Below are 19,450 nucleotides of genomic sequence, written 5' to 3' on the forward strand. Positions count from 1 at the left end.
AATGTTTGCTGGCTCTCAGGTCAACACAGAGAAAAACACTTGTTTTCCCTTCTCAGTAAGAAACTTTGGGAGGTAACTTGGGCAGACACCGAGACAACAGCATCAGCAAGCTAATAAAGGGAAGGCCTGTTCACTCTGCCTGGAATCCTTCTAACCATTTTAGGTAAGAATTCTAAATTGTCCCAATGGTTTACCCTTCATCCTTATTGAAAATCTCATGCCCATCAGATGGAGCCTTGTTGTGTACTTTCTGTGCCATGTTGTTCCTGCCTGTGTCACTGACAGGTCTGCACAGATCCCTCAGCCAAAGCGGCTGCCTCCTCCACAAAGAGCCCTCCCAGAACACAGACAGGGAGCTGCACTTCTGCATGTCCCTGCTTTCTCCCACCACCAAACATGCTGGGCTGTGTCCCAGTACCCGTGCTCCACCGGGGGGCGTTGTGCTCTTGTCCCATGCTTGGTTGGCACCATTCTTCACACCAAGTACTTAACCACCAACATTCATTTGAGGTCATTCAGGTCGAATATTAAACCTTGTTTGTTCAGAATTTCTTTTACTTGCTCAGGCAGTTAAGTCTCACTGACTTACCAGGTGTGACTGAGTAATGACTCTCTGCAGGAGGAGTAGAGGAACCTGTGCATTCCCTCAGCATGATCACTTGGAATCATGCAGCCAGGGGTCTGTGCTGGCAATGGACACAAGTGGGTATCTCTGGATCTGGGCTAAGCTGGAGGGAGCCCCGCAGCACACACCTGACCCTCAGCTGGGTCAGGAGGAGCTGAGGCAGGACAAGTGAATGGAGAAGGGGCCCCACCCATATGTTCTCTAAAATGCAGGCCTCAGGAGGGAAGTCGTGGGTAATTCTTGCTCTCATACATTCTCCTTTACCCTGTCTCTCCAGCACCTCCCTGCTAGCTATCCAACAGTAGCTAGTTTTTTAAATTAAGAAATGAAACAAAAAAACCTAATGTGCATTTTCCACTAATTGGTAAGGGTGCAGAACCTGCTAAACCAAATCAGGGCACACATTTGTGTGTGAGTTTAAGAGCTTGGGGGAACACTCAGGCCCCAACCTGCAGGTAGGCTCAGGGATCAGGTATTCTGACAACCCCAGAGACTGCAGGAGAGGGGCTGCAGGTGGATGAGGGGGAGAGGGAGGGCAAGTACATTGTAAACAGCTGGCACCTCGTGAGCCAGGGCTCACAGAACCAGAATAAGCTGTTATTTCACTTAAAAGCCTACACCCCTCGAGGATGATGTATTTTCCAGTTCTGAGGGACTGAGTGTATGGGGAAAATGAGCAGGAGGAGCCCCTCTTCATGTAAAGGGAGACAATCCTCCAGAGTTGGGAAGGGTCTGAGCCGAGCCTGTGTGAATGCAGACGTTGCCCGCTTGCTTACTGTGGCAGGAGGAAGAGGGGCAAAGGCAGACATGGCTGACACTGGCTGTCATGGGTGGGAAGCTGGAGATTCCCACAGGCTTTGGGCATACATGGGATTCTGGGTCAGATCTTTAGAAACTGAGTGAGTTTGGAACCAAAATGTGGTCGTTTCTTTCCCCTCCCCTGGTGGGGCGTGGCAGTGGTCAGCAGCTGGTGTGCCAATGGAGCCCTGTGCAGGCCAGTGAGCAGTGGCCCCGGGCACCAACTGCAAGACATGCCTGAAGCTGGACGGTGACTGGACACCGGCTAAGTCACCTACGTCTATGTGACTTTTGGGTGGGAGAAGAGGTTCCCGGTGCAATCTGAACTGAGCTGGCAGAGGGTGACAGGGTGATTTGGGGGGTGGGGTATCTTAGAGGGAACAGGCTTTGAGTTCCATTGCCATTACTGACAAAGCCCTTGGTGATGACTATGTGCACTGTGAACAAACTTCTGCTCTTGTCATATTTTCAGTTCTTGAGCCTAGTGGTTGTATGACAAATATTTAAGTAGCTCTTCGAGGTCACACTCTTTTTCCTTCCCCTCATTGGTTACCCAATAATTAGGCACAAACTTGCTGTTGCATAAAAGATTCCTTTCTGTTTCAGTTAACTCTGACTTTGGAGATCTCCCAGGTAGGCAGCAACAGGAGCACCCCCTGCACCCCTTCTGGGGTGTTGGTAACATTCACACATGTTTGACCACACTCCCTCTGAAGAATTACTGGCTACCCCAGGGATTCCACCTTCAGCCCTGCTTTCCTTCCCCATAGCCCTAGTTATTTGTGCATAAATGCTGATCCATTCACATTTTAATTTTTTACCTCATGGCCAGAGTTGGTCATGAATTTACCACACGGATTAATGGAAGAATACAATGTATTTGATCAGCAGTGCTCACACAACATTCCCGGCTACAACTGGCAGGTCCCCCGAGGACGGGGTTCACAGGGTGGCGGTGTCAGGCATCACTCTCTTCAGCTGTCTCCTCAGCAGCCGATTCTGATGTAGCAGCCTTGGCTGTTGACATGGAGGCTTCACCCTTCTCCATGTCACCCTCATCAGACATACTGTGGTGTACACTCTGTCCCACATTTCCCTTGTGCGTGGCGTTGAGAGGCCAATACATATCCCACAGCCAAAGCGGCCACCTTCTCTGGAAACCGCCCTCCTCCATCTCGTGTTCTGCTGAGTGGCTCTTGTGTCCAAAAATTGAGAAAAAGCCCCTTCCTTCTTTGCCTCCCTCTGCTGTTCTTCTCTGACAGGTGGCCATGAGACAGAAAATGACCAAGAAAATTGATGCTACTGCAATCACAGGGGCTGCCAAGATGAGTTTGTTCTTATACCCGTAGCCTGGGACTTGTGCCCTGAACTCACGTGACTCCTGTTCTTCATCTTCACCCTGGGCCTCGGTCCTCTCATCTCCCCAGTGATCTGTGTCCCAGTCTGCCTTGACCTTAACCTCCTCTTGTGCAGTGAGGAGCTTCATCAGGAGGTTCATGAAGGCTGATAAGCTGCCACCATTTTCTTCTCCTGGGGACGCCCTCTCTGGCTCAATGGTCAGCTCAGGGCTGTTGCGCTTCTCCCGGCCTTGTAAAACTGTCATGAGAGAGCCTTCCGCCTTTCCTAAGTACAGTTCTTCATCACACTGTGTGTGTGTCAGACAGTCACTGTCACAGTGCAGTTTGACTGTCTTGCTGACACCCTCAATACTGCTTTTGAACTGGCAGAGGCAGCAGGCCAGATGGCTAGGTAGGATCAGTTTTCGCAATTTAAGGGCCATCAGGAGGATGCTCTCAACTGTTATGAGGGACACTTGCGTTGTTCCCATGTCTAAATATCTTAATGCTGGCAATTTAAAAAGATACGAATCCTCAACAGTGGTCAGTGGATTGTGACTGAGAATTAACCTGTGTAAAAACTGCATTCCATGCCAGGCCTGAAACGTTCCAAATCTCAAGTTAGCGATTAGATTGTTATGAAGATTTATCTGTTGCAAAAAAGGCATGGATTCAAATGTATTCCTTTCGATAAGCTGTATTTTATTGGAGGATAAGTCTAAGTACTGGAGGGATAGCAGGCCTTCAAATGAATCCTTGTGCAATTCAGTCAAGTAATTCTCACTGAGGATTAGTTTCTCCACCCACCGGTATGACTCCCAGGAATCTCTGTCGATGTAAGAAATCGAGTTTCCTTTGAAATTTAAGAGGGTGAAGGAGCCATTGTGGGTTTGTGGGTACAGCACAGGCACCCTGTGGAGCCTCTGCTTCGGGCTGAGACCCGTACACGACAGCGTCTCGTTGCTGCAGGTGCAGAGCTCGCAGATGTTCATGACGGCATTCTGTTCACTCACTGGGGCCCCTGACTCAGATGTCTCTGGTTGCTGAGTTCTGATGAACTCCAGCTGTGCACCGTGACCTGTGACTTCCGTTAGGGTTGGCAGCTGATCCTGAACGAGAAATGTCACCAGAGGGTGCTTGGGAGGAGCTGCAGTCTGCTGCAGGGCTCTAGCGTGTTCAGCCTCCACAGGAGGTTCTGGAGTTACAGTGAGCTGTGGGTTCAAAGGTGCAACTCTGACCTCAGAGAAGGTGGTTTGCTGAGCATGACTAGGCTCTGGATGTGGAAATGTCACCTCTGCCTGCTTGGGAGGAGGTGTGGTCCTCTTCAGGGTTGTGTGATGTTCAGCCTCCTCAGCAGCTTCTCGTCGTAGGGTGAGCTGCAGGACCACAGGGGGAAGTCTGACATCAGAGAATATGTGTGGCTGAGCCTGAACAGGCTCTGGTTGTGGAAATGTCACTGGAAGATGCCTTGGAAGAGCTGCAGTTTGCTGTAGGGGTGTAGGATGTTGAGCTTCCACAGCAGGTCCTGGAGTTACAGTGAGCTCCAGGTCCAAAGGTGCAACTGTGATAGAGAAGGTTGGTTGCTGAGCTTGAACAGGCTCTGGATGTGGAAATGTTACCTCTGGCTGCTTTGGAGGAAATGTAGTCTTCTTCAGGGTTGTATGATGTTCAGCCTCCATAGTAGTTTCCTGTGTTAGGGTGAGCTCCAGATCCAAAGGTTGCACTGTGACTTCGGTCAAACTTGGTTGCCGAGCCTGAATAGCCTCTGGATGTGGAAATGTCACCTCAGGGTTCATTGAAGGAGCTGCAGTGTATGTCAAGGCTATAGAATTTTTAGCCTCCACAGTAGTTTCTGGTGTTACGGTGAGCTCCAGACTCAAAGGTGGAACTGTGACGTCAGTGTAGGTTGGTTCCTCACCGTGAATTGGTACTGAATTTAGATAATTCTCCTCAGGGTGCTGTGGAGGAGCTATAGTCTGCTGTAGTAGTATAGCACTACCCTCGGAAGCAGGCTGATCTAGGGTCTTCTGCTGGAATGAAGACAATTCTGTCGTCTCAGGTACCTTTGGAGGGACACCCAGCAGGATGGGAAGTTTGAACATTTTGGTAGATTTTTCAGCTGAGGCCTCCTTCTCAGTCTCAGGTGGTTTACTCTTTGTAGGATGCTTTGGTGCTATCAAATCCCCAACATCCACTTTTGTAATATTCAGGTAAGGCAACACTGGACGCTGAGTTTCACTTGAATCTAGAGGTGAGACTGTCTCTTCACGGTTTATAGATGATTTTGGCAGTACAGCTGGACCCTTTGGCTGGACTGAAGGAGGTTCTACACCAGCAATAGGCAGCTGTGGCAGAGCTGAGCTCTTATCCTCGCCTGAAATGTCAACATTTTCAGAGGAGATTTGATGCTGATTAAACACTCCATCAGAAACCTGCACCGATTGATCCAACTCAGGGGACACTGCAGCCTGAGCTGAGGTGTCCTCTTGTGTTGAAGAGTGTCCTCCAGCCTCAGGGTCTTCTGGTGGATGAGCTGGGGACTCCTGAGAGGTTGGAACTGCTTCTGTTTCCTCAGGGACCTCTGGTGGAAGAGCTGAGGGTTCTGGATTTAATAATAAAGACTCGAAGTCTTCGGCCATGAATGAATTCATGGGGGGTGTTTGCTGATCCGAAGGCCAGGGCTCAGTGGGCCCCGGGGATATGGAGGTCAGCAGGACAGGGTCCAGGGCTACAGGCTGAGCTGGAGCTGCCTGGAGCAGCAGCCATAACAGCCTCCGTGTGAAAAGGAGGCATGAGGCCCACAGGGGAAGCCCGGACATGTCAGGGACAGGTCCAAGATACAGTAAGCCACAAAAGCTGGTGGGGCAAGGCGAGCAGCTCAGATAAGTGGGATGCCAGCACCGGGTCACAATTGCCAGTCATGTCATACATGTGTCCCATAACAACGGAGTACCCCTCCCCTGCTTCAGTCTCTAAACTTTCTTTAGTGAACCTTTATTAGACTTGGGTTGACAGTGATTACAAGAGTTAGACTTTTTCTGGAAGTCACCAGGGACCAAGAGGTCCTTTTCCCCTGCAGAGGGGACAACTAGTTTTCGCTGAACCCCCTTCCCCTTCACATGAGGCAGAAGTTGGGCTGCACCTGGGTGGCCCCAGATTCTAGCCACACAGAGACAGTGTGGTGGGGGAGGGGTGTTAAAGGAGCTGGGGGGTTGAGGGTGCTGCAGAGCTTCCCAAGGAGGCCTGGGGACCTGGCAACCCAGGAAACTCAGAAGTGCTAGTTCAGTTCTGGGAATCTGATCTCCTCCTTTAAGGCTGACATGGGAGAGTCATTCTTCCTCCTCTTGGCCATACTGCTCCAAGAAAAGTAGCTGACCTTTCTTAAGACTCTCTTCACTTTTACATAGTTCCCTTGTTTGACATACACATGAAGCTGAGCTTCCAAGAAGTCACCTTGTAACAGGAATAAAACCTTTGTACTACTCTGACATACCATGAAATGATTAGAATAAATTGTACTAAGAAACTCATAGAAGGTTCATGCAGTAGATGTTTCCTTCCTGGTATGTTATTGACATCAGCAGTTGAAGCTCCTGCTTAACCAAGGAATGACCCTGAGCACAAGAAACTGGGCAGGTGTCAGTAACTCATATTGCAACAGGGGACACTCACTCCTGGTAATGAGGGAGGGGGTGAGCTGAGGAAACCAGGGCAACACCTGCTGGCCTCTCCAGGCATTCTAGGGGAAATCATGAAATAGGAGTGTATAGAGATGCTGTTTCCTCTTTTAAGTCCCCCATCCTTCCCAGCCACTGGGGGCTGGAGGCCCTGAGCCCGGAACTTTAAGGACAGTAAGAGAACAGGGGAGCAGGCTTGGGCCCATCAGAGGCCAGCCCTGTGCCCCTCCCTGATGTGGGCCTTTCAGCAGCCACTGCCCGCCCACTTCCACATGGACCTGTGAGACTAACACACTAGTTTCAGTGGTTTAATAGAGGGAGAAAAAACCTAAATGGGACCAAAGTTTATGCCTTCTTCAATAGTACAGATTTACTTCTTTTGTTAATTTTACTTCTTGAATCTATGTAACAGTTGTAATGATAAATATTTAAATAGCTATTTTTCCATGTTATGATTGTTCAATAAAAGATTCCTTTCTTTTCCACTAAACTCTGTGGAATTTTGCCTGGTATGCAGTGAGTGGTAGGCCCCTCCCCCACCACTGGTTGAGATTGGTAACAGAAAATGCTGAGTCTGCTGCGACCCTAGGCAGTCGTGGTAGATGTAAGCCCTGTGGAGTGGAACAGGGGGTTTTTCCCTTTCGGGGAAAGTCCTCTATAAAACCACTAGAGGTGTCAGACACTTAAGCACCTGGCAAGTGGAAAGGAAAGAAATCTGGAAAGGGAGCAGTCTCTGGGCAAGATGAAGGATCACCTGAATTTGGGGGCTATGAACTGGGGTGCAGGTGACAAGTGTCTGAGGTTTGTGGGGCCATTGCTTGGGAGACAATGTTGATTAGGTCAGTTGGTATGATGCTTGCTTGTGAGCACTCATCAGAACCATGGAGTTATAGGTTCAAGTTTGGCTTATATGTTCCAGTTTGCCTGCACTCTTTCAGTCATAGCTTCAGACCTACATGTCCAGGCCATAAGAGCTGTTCTGTGTTGGCTCCTGGAGGGAGCCCACAGGGTAGGATTTTGGCTAACTGGAGCATGTACTGCTATTACTCAGTGTCCTAGGAAGTAGTGATTTATTATTGTGATACTTTGGGGCCTGCGCATGTTTTGGATTGTGGGGAAAAGTGGCCCATGCATGGTTCCCTAAGTTGCTGTAGCACCATGCAATGCAGTATTTCTAAAGGTTAGGCAGATGGGATGACATCCATTATGTCATTTGCATAATAGAGTTTTTCCATTTGCTTGATGGCATAGAGAAGAAAAATGTCTTTAAAACACATCCCTGACAGTAAGACACAGGAACAAAGGGAATGGGGAAATAAGTCTTGTTAATGTCCTGAACCCAGGAGACACAGTTTAGTAGTGGAAAGACCTCCCCTATCACCACCCTCACCACTAACTACTCCTGGAGTGGAGCTTACAGAGCCAATGACTCTACCCCTGTATGACAAGGGACAGCTCCCCCCCTCAAAGACCTGACAGGGCACCAAATTTGGCCAGGGAGCCCCCTTTCTGGAACAAGGCAGTTCCCTTTGAGGCAATATCCTATTGGTGTAGTAACTCAGGAAGGCCAGCCCAGTGGCTACCATTGGGTCCATACTCCATTTTCTGCCCCAGACTAAATGAATTGGAAGAATTCCAGCCCCTCATACAGGGAGGATCCTCAGAGAATGGCAGATCTTATCATATCACCTCCTCCTTTGCCCACATCATCTGATCTGGGCAGAGGTACAGGCTCTCCTTGACATCTTGTTAACCACAGACAAATGATAGCTGGTTATAAATAAAGCTAATGAGGAGGCCCAACGTCTCTACCAAGAGAAATCCAGTGGGACCCCCAACCCAGCTGGGGCAATTCCCTTGACAGAACCTGACTGGAACTCAAATGGTGGGGGCCTAGCCTTCCTGGAACATTACAGAAAGTGCATACTGAAAGGGCTTAAGAAAGGGGTGCCTAACAAAAGGTCCTGAATATGTTATAGGCCCTTCAGCAAAAAACAAATGAGGCCCCTTCTGAGTTTTTGGAAAGAATCTATGAGGACTGTGGAGAGCACACTCTAGCTGACCCACAGCCACCAGAAAATGTGTGGATGGTGAACATGACCTTTATTGGACAAAGTCTCCCACATGTTAGAAGGAAACTCCATCAGTGAGATGGAGCATTGGGAATGAATCCTCCTTGGCTTACAGATACCTTTAAAGTCTGCAATGCCCAGGAAATAAGGAAGATGAAACAGGCCACAGTACTAGCAGGGGGCAAGACTAGCAGAAGAGGCAGGACCTTTAAGGGAAAAAGAGAGGCCCACCAGGTGACAATCACTGTGCCTTTATGAGGAGAGGGGCCATTGGAGAAAGGGGTGCCCCAAACTCAAAAAGAAAAGCAGAGATGAAAAACCCTCACCGAGAAATGCTAAAAAGGGGAAGGGAGTCTGATGACCAATGAGGAGACCCAAGGGCTCCCTTGGACCTCCTCCGACTTATTAACATTTTCCAGAGGAGCCATGGTTACAGTTGATGGAGAGAGACAAGCCAATTGGTTTCCTTGTAGTTACAGGAGCTATAAAAGTAAGGGACAGATTATGGCAGGGATGCTTCAATGGACATCATTAGGCCACATTTGAAGGGGCCTCATTCACCAAGGACTGTTCAGAATATCACACATCCTGTTCAATATGTGCCAAAAGCGATCCTAAGGCAGAACATATCCAAGCAAAAAAAGGAGTACAATATAAAGGGTTATGCCTATTTGAGAACTGACAAGTATATTTTACACAAATGCCTAAAACCACCAGGAATTTAAAATTTGTATTAGTTTTTGTGGACACTTTTTCTGGATAGTTACCAGACTATCCTACTAGAACTGAGAAGGCAACTAAGGTAGCAAAATCTTTATTTAATGAAATAATTCCTAGGTTTGGTCTTCCTCACAGCATTCAGAGTGATGATGAACCATCATTCACTTCAGAGATTGCCCAAAAGTTTGGATAGGCACTACAAATACAATGGAAATAACATGCATTTGAAGGCCTCAATCTACACAAAAGACTGAAAAAATGAATTGCGTAATAATGAATACGCTGGCAAAAATAGGTCAGGAAATGCATTTGAAATAGGACCAGGTACTCCCCATTGCTTTGCTCTATATTAAGGTAGCACTCAGAAGTGGGCTTAAGTGAAGCCCTTTTGAAATAGTTTGTGGGACACCTTTCCAAATCTCTGCTTCAGGAATACCCCCTTTAACTTGGAGCACGAGCCAAAAATTAAGTAATGTATGCAACGCATAGGGCAAACACTAACCATTCTGTACAAGTTTACTCATTTCAGGTCCGTCTTCCCATTAGATGAGTACTTACAGCCATCCCAGCTTAGGAAACAAGTCTTACTAAAAATCTGGAAGATTCAAGGACCTGAAACAGCTAGCCAAGCAATGAACGGGTCTCTATTACCTCCTACTGACAATGCACTCTTCTCTAAAGCTCATGAGAATTAGGCCTTGGATCTACCATATATGGAGAAAATGGGTACCATTTGAGGAGGATTCAAACCACCCTGCTATGGAGGATGTTAAAAAAGACAGCTGGACCTGCACTCTGAAAGGAGATTTGACATCTCTCTTCTGGAAGAAGACAACAGACCCCCATGCATAGTGACACTGTTCCTTTATTTATGTGTTTGCAAATCTAGGGGCTTTTGGCTGCTTGATACTGAGTTAGGGCATGGTCCTTCCTATAGTTAAAAAGGACAAGGATTGAAAAGAAGTTATGGTTATTTGTGAATGGGTATGGAAAGTTGTGGGAGTTTTAACTTGAAATGAAAGAACCCTCCTTTCCTGGTTACAATTATTCTTTGCTTGCTTTCTGATCTTATGGAGACGAGGAGCAACTTAGCTGGTTTTTTTTTTTTTCACACTGGGAATCCTCTGTCTCTGCCATCTGGGCTGTGTGCCTTTGGATCTCGTCAGGGTTATTTGCAGTACAGGTTGGGGTGAGAGGATGTCTCTGCCAGTTGGACCTTGTTGGGGTCATTTGAGGTACCACTTGGGGCAAGACAACATCTCTATCACTTGGACTTCATGTCATTTACCTTGTAAAGGTCATTTGTGGTGCCAGTTGGCTGAGATAACATCTCTGTGTTTTTGTGCCGTTTGTGTTTTGTGCCAGTTTGACCTCAGAGAGGTAGTCTGTGTGACTGGTTAGTGGGACCAGTTGATGTGACAATATTCTAAGGCTGGTTGCAGTCCTTCTCGCCCTTTTTCTGAAACTCTGTCATTGCTTTGGGGTTTTGTTTTGAAAAAAAATTGAGGTTTCTAAAGGTTAAAACTTCACATTAGGTAGGAAAGTAAAAAAATATATAAGGCATAGAGATAGTTGTGAACATTGGATATCAGTGCAGCTAACTGTCCTCAAAGTTTGTCTTCACTTAGAAGTTGAGTGAGTTTACATGAAACATTTATCCAGTTGTCACTGCTTAATGTCATTCCATCAAAGGCTGTGCAGCTGAACTTCTTCTCAAAAGACAGTCTTGTGACTCAGAGGGGGTGTGGGCCCCACTTGAGGAGCCCAAATGCATCGCCATCTCCTAAGACCCAACGGTTTACCTGGACTAGATGGCTGAGTTGGTGGGTAAGGGGCAGCCTATCAGCTTTGGCTTAAAACTGGTTTGCTCTTTCTGCCTGAATGATTTGAACAGAAAAAGTCCAGAATGTTAAAAGGGGGGAACTACAACACTCCCTACCTTCAGTTATTTAGTTCTTGTGGGTCTGATTGTGCCTTCTAACCCTCTTGCCAAATTCGTTGCCTCCAGAATACAACAAGGTTGCCAACCTGTCCGGCATTGCTGTCCTTTACGTCATGCATACCACTTTCAGGAAGAGTGAACTGACCTGGACCTTGCAAGATCCTTCTCCCTCATATGAAGACTCCTCTCCACTCCAGACCCTCTTTAGTTAGGGAACTCTGTACCACAGGGTAGGTAGGACTATGCCTTGGTCAGCAGAAAGTAGTTTCAGAAGACTGACACCTTCATCCCTTCGCCATTGTAAGACTACAAAAGTCCAGAGTAGTAAAAGGAAGCTGTTGTAATGGGAGACTCAACCTTGGGAATGGGGGAGTGGTTGAGCTGAGCAAGTGTGCATGGCCCTGGCAACCAAGAAATTCATGCTGGGTTGTGCAAGGGATTCTGGGGGAGATCATTTAAAACTGAGCTTATGGAAATGTCACTTCCTTTTTTCATTCTCCCCTCTTTCCCAGCTGCTGGGGGCTAGAGGTCCTGGACCCAGACTTTACTGACAGTAGGAGGGAAAGGGAAGAGCTCAGACCTGATAGCAGCAGGCCTTGTACTCCACCCACATGTGGATGGGTGGTGACCACCCTTCCTTCCAAAACACACCCGTTTGACTAAAATATTAGTTTCAAGGGATTAATAGAGGGAGAAAAGAAATTAAATGGGACCTATGTTTATGTGCCTTCTTCAGTAGTACAGATTTTTCTTCTTGTGTTATTTTCAGTTCCTGAATCTATGTAACAGTTGCAATGACAAATATTTAAATAGCCATTATTTGAAAATTGTATGCTTGTTAAATAAAAGATTCCTTTCCTTTCCACCAAACACTGTCTTTGGAGTTTTGCCTGGGAGGCAGTGAGTGGCAGGAAACAACCCACTCCCCTACAATGGTTGGCTTTGCTAACAATATTAGAAGCAGCAGAGATGCTGCCTGCACATCCCGTTCCCAATATCAGCAGTAAAAGTGCAGGTGGAACAATGAAACTACATGATGATGCACACAGAAGATACCATGGAAACCACCCAAGAGCAGAGTGAGAAACTGCACATTCCCAGAAATTCCTCAGTTCTTCTCTTCCCACAGTTCCCCTACATAAAGTAGCCAGGCTACCCGAGATGCTGACATGGGCTTTCAGACAAGAGTCCCCCATCTTCCTGGTTGAGGACACCAGAATAAAACCACTTTCCTTTGCATCAGCGCCTGCCTCTTAAGTATTGGCTTTCAAAGTGGCAGGCAGCCTGCCCTATGTTAAGTTACAATCCCCTTGAATCAACCTGAACAGGACAGGCAACTGGATGATGAACAACCCAAGACATCTGTTCCAGCTACTTCTTAAGCCAGGCAGGCCATGAGAACTCACAGTCTCAGAATCCATCTTGCTCCACATTGGACTTGCAGAAAGTTGTCGAGGATTTTATTCGTGTGTTTTCCTGTCTCCAACCTTCAAGAAAAAAAATAAATGGCTTTATTTTGTAGAATGAACCTTCCTCAATATCTGCATTTGCAGCGTTTTCCTCATGCTTATGTGCCCAGGATTCTTTTCATAAGCAGCTGCTCAGTAGGAAGATGGAATGAGGAATTCCATTTGCTCACAGTGGAAAAGAACATTTCCTGAGCAAACTCCAGCTTTAGAAAATGATAGGCCTGGATATAGCACTTCACTAAATGAACATGGGGCATGTAAGACCCTGCTTCTATGGGAAGCAGCAGTCAAGGTGATATCCAGGATGGCGGATATTATGTGAAGACCCAGTGAACAGTGGAAGAGGACCAAGAACAGAGCCCCCAGGAACCCAGAGTGAGTGAAGCTATTCTGAAAGCTGTCAACAGGAAATTCTTACAACTCAGAATGAGTTAAGTAAGGAAGAGGTTGGTAGATGAAAAAGCTGTGGTATGTAACATGGACCATTTCACAATAAAGGAAGTGGGACAGGACAGGTAGCCCATCGTCTGCCCTTTCTCCACCTGTACTAGTTTCCTGGGGCTGCCCTAACAAAGTGCCAAAACCTGGGTGACTAAAACAAATGAAACGATTCTCTCACAATGTGGAGGCTACAAATCTGAAATGTGGTATTGGCAGGACCATGTTCTTTGATAGCTCTTGGGCAGAATCCCTCCTTGCCTCCTTTAGGTGTTGGTGGTTGCCAGCAATTCTTGGTGCATCACTCAGGAACTTGCCCATCTTCTCCCTGTGTGTCTTCACATCATCTTCCCTCTTTGTCCAAAGTTTTCCATTTTCTAAGGACATCAGTCATATGAGATGTGGGCCCACCCCAGTGACCTGACTTTCACTGGATTGCCTTTGTAGAAGACACTCTTTCCAGATGAGGCCACACTCTGAGATACTGGGTTTTGGACTTCAACCCCTTAGTGGGGGTCAGAGTCCAACCTCCAGCACCTTCCCAGGCCTCATGCTGGGCCTCATGCTGGGCTTCACACCACAGTGAAGACTCTTCCTTCTGTGCACAGCCCAGACCTCTTTCTCCACTTAACCTCCACTGTAAGCAATTACTGCTGAGAAGAGTGGGGCAGCTCTTCCCTTTCTTGAATGCCCGTGAGAGTGCCTAAGTGCTGGGCTTTGCTTTACTGCTCTAGAGTCCTAGCAATTGCCTCATTGTCCCTGAATAGGGCATCTCTGAGCATCCAAACTGTAGCACTCTCTTCTGAGTGTAGAGAGGCAGGAGGGTAATTTTAAAAAGACAGCACCAGAGTCCTGATGATGGCCATTGTGGAGTCAAAGCAAGAAAATGGTGAAATTCACAAATATGTAGAAACTAAATGATGGACTCTTGAACAATCACTGGGTCATAGAGGAAATTGAAAGGGAATGTAAATATACCTCAAAACAAATGAAAACAAAAAAATGAATTACCAGAATTTACAGGATGCAACAACAGAGTTTTAAGGGGCAGGAGGTTATTGAGATAATTGCCTACACTAAAAAAGAAGAAAGATCTCAAATAAACTGTCTAGCTTTACAAATTAAGGAATTAAAAATAATTATTTAAATTCAAAGTTAACAGAGGAGGAAATAATAAATAATAGAGCATATAAAATAGGGAGTAGAAAAACAATAGAAAAAATCAAAACAAAAATTGGGCTTGTGAGAAAAATAAACGGAATTGACAAACTCTTAGCTAGACTAAGGAAATAAAAGGCTCAAAATCCAAAATTTAAAAATCATAACACACTAACATGAACAGTTCTATGCAAAATATTGGATAACCTAGTAGAAGTGCATAAGTCCTGGGAACATACTACCTACCAAGACTGAATCAAGAATAAATACAAAGCCTGAACAGACCACTAACAAATAAGGAGACTGAAGTAGTAATTAAAAAAATCCACACAAATAAAAGCCCAGAACCAGATGGCTTCACAGGTGAATTCTACCAAACATTTAAAGAATAATGAATACCAGTCTTTCCTAATCTCTTCCAAAAAATAGAAGTAGAGAAGATACTCTAAACTCATTTTATGAGGCCAGCATTGCCCTGATAGGACAGCCACATAAAGACACCACAAGAAAACTACCAGTATCTCTGATGAACATAGATGCAAAAATCCTCAATAAAATACTCCCAAAGTGGCCCCAGCTGGGTGGCTCAGCTGGTTGGAGTATCATCCCCTACACCAGAAGGGTGTGGTTTGATCACCAGTTGGGGCATGGACCTCAGATGTAGATTGGAGCCCAGGTGGGGCACGCATGGGAGGCATCCAACCAATATTTCTTGCTCCCTCTTGCCTGTCTGTGTCTGTCTGTCTCTCTCTCTCTCTTCCTCTGTCTCTAAAATCAATAAACATATCCTCAGGAAAGGATTTTTTTCCAGTTAAAAAAATACTACCAACTGAATTCCACAACATCATTAAAAAGATTATACAGTATAACCAAGTGGGATTTATCCCTGGGACACAAGTTTGTATTAACATATAAAAATCATTGAATGCATTGAACCACATCAACAGATGAAAGATATAAAACACTTGACCCTCTCAGATGCAGTAAAAGCTCTTGACAAAGATCAACATCCATTCAATAAGATAGGTATAAAAGGAAATTGCCTCATCATAGGCCACTTACAGTATTATGACATCATAATCAATGGTACAAGGCAACCATGCCCACTCTTGCCACTTCTATTCAACATAATACTCGAGGTATTAGTGAGAGTAACCAGGCAAGAAACGAAATAAAAGGCATTCAGGTCAGAAAGGGAGAGGTAAAATTATCTCTGTTTGCAGATGGCATGATCTTGTATGTAGAAAACCCTGAAGACTCCACACATACACACACACACACACAAAATCCATTAGAACTAATAAACAAATACAGTCAACTTGGAAGATACAACATCAACACACAAAAATCAGTTGCATGTCTTTACACCAACACTGACCTATTCAAAAAGAAAATCAAGGAAACAATCCTATTTACAATAGCTTCCAAAAGAACAAAATAACCAAAGAGGTAGTCAAAATCCGAAAACTATAAGACATTGGTGAAAGAAGTTGAAGAAGACACAAATAAATGGAAAGATACTTTGTGTTCATGAATTGGGAGGATTAACATTGTCAAAATGTCCATACTGCTCAAAGTGACATGTGTATTTAATGCAATCCCTATCAAAATCACAATGGCAGTTTTTACAAAAATAGAAAAAGCAATTCTAAAATTTGTATGGAACCACAAAAGATCCCAAAAGGCCAAAGCAAACCTGAGAATAAAGAAAAGCTGAGTTGGAGGCAACACACTTCCTGATTTCAAATTATATTACAAAGGTATGGTAACTAAAAGGGTATGGTGCTGCTATAAACAGACACATAGACCAATGGAACAGAATAGAGAGCCCAGAGAGAAACCAAAGCACGTTTAATCAACTCATTTTTGGCCAGGGCACCAAGAATACACAATGAGGAAAGGATAGTCTCTTAATCAACGGTGCTGGGAAAACTAAATACCCACATGCAAAAGAATGAAATTGGATCCTATCTTCACCACTCACAAAAGTCAACTCAAAATGGATTAAAGACTTAGGCAAAAGACTTGAAACTGTGAAACCCGAGGGAAAAAACCACAGGAAAAAGCTCTTTAACATTGGTTTTGGCCATGGAAACAAAAGCAAAAATAGATTAGCGGGATTCCATCAAACTAAAAAGCTTCTGCACAGCAAAGGAAACCATCAACCAAATGAAAAGGCCACCTGTGGATTAGGACAGTGTTATCTGAATGGTGACGCTCACCTTACCCCTGCACTGGGCAGATCTTATGACCTAAGAAAGAAAAGCAGGGATGAGTCTTGGGACAGGCCAGGTCCACAGGGAGAGAGTGGGGTAGGCCAGGCCTTCTCATTTGCCTCTCCAGTATCACTGGAACCAGTGAAAGTGGTGTTCTGTGGAGAATGCCTTCTGACAGAATCGAGGCCTTCAAGATGGTCAGGAGAAAAGTCTGTGGTCGCAGCAGACTACACTTTCTATTGAAAACTCTTCCCAATAATGTTTAGCACAGATTGGAAGGTATTTTGGGGTTAATAACTGTAGGAATTTAGTTTATCATATAAAAAAGAACCATGTTTCTGTGAAAAGATGAGTTTAGTTTATGACTATATAAGACTCATTTAGTTATTCCATATCAAAATGTAGTTAGAAAGAGTACTTGACACTAACACAGAGAGATTTAAAATAATTTTTGTGGCACTTGAAATGGAAATAATATATATAACTTAAATTTATATAATTTTGTATCTGAATAGAGAAAAGGTGTATAGAGGCAGCCCATTCCAAACTGATATTTATCCAATTAAGTTAGGTGGCTTGACTGGCTTAAATAACCATTGTATTCTCCTGTCTGTCTCCATGAGTTTGCCTACTATAGGTACCTCACATAAATGGAGTCATACAATATTTGTCCTTTTGTGACTGACTTATTTCACTTGCTGTAATATCGTCAAGATTCATCCGTGTTGTAGCATGTATCACAAATTTCCTCCTTTTTAAAAAAATTTTTAAGTTATTTTTAGAGAGAGGGGAAGGGAAGGAGAAAGAGAGGAGGAGAAACATCATGTGTGGTTGCTTGCCTCTCACATGGCCCTCATTAGGGACCTGTCCTGCAACCCAGGCATGTGCCCTGATCAGGAATTGAACCAGTGACCCTTTGGTTCACAGCCCGCGCTCAATCCACTGAGCTACACCAGCCAGGGCAAATTTCCTCCTTTTTAAAAATATTCCATTGTGTGTACCAGGTCTGTCCATAAGGTAGCCAGCCATATATATGAAAAATACAGACATTAATTAAAGAAGATACAAGATGCAAGAACATTGTACATAGGACAATGACCCCTCAATCACCTTCAAAGTAGGCATCTTGGGACCTTACACACACCTCCCAATCACCATCAACTGCCCATCATATTTTCTTGAACTCATGGATAATCTGAAAATCTTCTCTTTCAAAGCTGATTTTAGTTTTGGTAAAAGCCAGAAGTTGCAGGGAGCCAAATATGAGCTACAGAGGGACTGAGTCACCTGAATGATTGATGCTTCACCAAAATCTCCACACTAGATATGATGTGTGAGTGGGTGCTTTGTCATGCTGGAGTTGCCAGTCTCCAGTTGCCCATAGCTGCTGCTCTCTGAATCATCTGAATAGGTTCTGTGGAGGAATGTTCAAGCTTAACACAAAATTTGATGCAGATTCATGGCTCTACTTGCTCAGTCATTTTGAATGTAACGGCCACACAGTACACATGCCCACTCAAGGGCGTCTACCACTCCCACTGACTAGTGCAGTGAAGTCGTCATGTTCACACATGAGCGTTCCAGTCCACTCTCCTTGGCACCAGGTTACCTCCGTGTCACAGACACCATTCTTTTTATATTAACAGTGGCTGGAATTTTCCCAGACAGACCTCGTATATACCATGTGTTATGTATCCACTCATTCACCAATGGACACTCGAGTTGTTTCCTTTTGGCTATTGTGAATGATGCCGTTGTAAACATGGGTGTATAAACATCACTTTGTGTCACTGCTTTAAATTCTTTGGGTATGTACGCAGAAGGGAATTACTGGGTGGTACAGTAACATGGTAATTTTATGTTTAACTTCTTGAGAAACTGTCACAGTGTTTTTCACAGTGGTTGTTCCTTCTTCCATTCCCACCCACAGTGCACAATAGTTCCAGTTTCTCCACACTCATGCCACCATTTTCCTGTTTTTGTTTCATAAATAATTGCCACCTTAATGGGTGTCAAATGGTATCTCATGGTGGTTTTGATTTGCGTTTCCTTAATGATTAGTGATGTTCAGCATCTTTTCACGTGCTGTTGGTAGATCTTCTTTGCAGAAATGTTTACTCAGGTCCTTTGCCACCTTTGCATCAGGTTGTTTGTTTTGTTGTTATTGGGTTGTAGGAATGCTTTGTCTGTTCTGGATGATAACCCCTTATCAGGTATAAATTTGAAAACATTTGGTCCTATTCCCTCAGTTGCCTTTTCACTCTGCTGATAGTGAGTTTTCATGCACAAAAGTTCTGAATTTTGTCGTAGTCCCGTTTAGTTTTTGTTGTTGTTGCCTGTGCTTTTGGGTTCATATTCAAGAAATGATAGCTAAATCCGATGTCATGAAGCTCTCCCTGTATGTTTTCATAGAAGAGTTTTATAGTTTTAGCTCTTCCATTAAGGCTTTTGATGTATTTTGAGTTAACTGTTGTATTTGGTGTAAGGTAAGGTCCAACTTCATTTTCCCAGCTGCCAGAAGGCTTGGCTGAGGCCCACAGCTCAGTTCCTCCACAGGAACTGTCCTTGGCCAAGAGAAAGGCTCCACTCTGGGGTACTTGCCCTCCCCGGGTGCTGCTGGTTGGTCACTGGAGGGATAAAGGCTTGCCTTCCTGGACTCAAGGCAGAACAACTGCCAAGTGTCCTCACAGCTCTAAAGCTCAGGGTCATTTCTCCTCCCCTTCTGCCCAGCCCGGCTCCCCTCATGTCCTCTGAGACGTTCCTGAGAGCACTTCCCAGTACATCTTCGACACGCTCATTTTACAACCTGTTTCCCAGGGAGACCAACCTAAAACAATGGTCTAAACAAACTTTTAAGAAACACTTTTTAAAGTTTTTATTTATTTACTCTTCGAGAGAGGAGCAAGCGAGGGTGAAAGGGAGGGACAGAAACACCTACGTGAGAGAGAAACATGGATCAGTTGCCTCTGGCACACCCCCAGCTGAGCACCAGCCCTAC

At 45.1% G+C, this 19,450-nt stretch overlaps 1 protein-coding gene across 1 annotated transcript; it reads right to left on the reverse strand.

Annotated features, from left to right (window-relative positions):
- Positions 1 to 1,505: 1,505 nt before the first annotated feature.
- Positions 1,506 to 4,862, reverse strand: LOC123807890 (leucine-rich repeat-containing protein 37A2-like). The gene is made up of 2 exons (XM_045821948.1): positions 2,691 to 4,862; positions 1,506 to 1,688 (listed from the first exon to the last, which is right to left on the reverse strand). Exons 1-2 carry the CDS (start codon positions 4,860 to 4,862, stop codon positions 1,506 to 1,508), a joined length of 2,355 nt encoding a protein of 784 aa, XP_045677904.1.
- Positions 4,863 to 19,450: the final 14,588 nt, after the last annotated feature.

This window comes from Phyllostomus hastatus, unplaced genomic scaffold, assembly GCF_019186645.2.
Source record: "Phyllostomus hastatus isolate PE091 unplaced genomic scaffold, TTU_PhHast_1.1 phas_scaffold_501, whole genome shotgun sequence".
In the NCBI taxonomy this organism is placed as follows: Eukaryota; Metazoa; Chordata; class Mammalia; order Chiroptera; family Phyllostomidae; genus Phyllostomus; species Phyllostomus hastatus.

What these genes read in the sequence shown, in the direction of transcription:
- LOC123807890 (XM_045821948.1), bottom strand. Translation starts at nt 4,862, where the DNA reads ATGTTCAAACTTCCCATCCTGCTGGGTGTCCCTCCAAAGGTACCTGAG. An exon ending in TGGTCATTTTCTGTCTCATG is followed by an intron (nt 1,689 to 2,690) that starts GCCACCTGTCAG and finishes TAGGTGACTTAG; the next exon opens with CCGGTGTCCAGTCACCGTCC.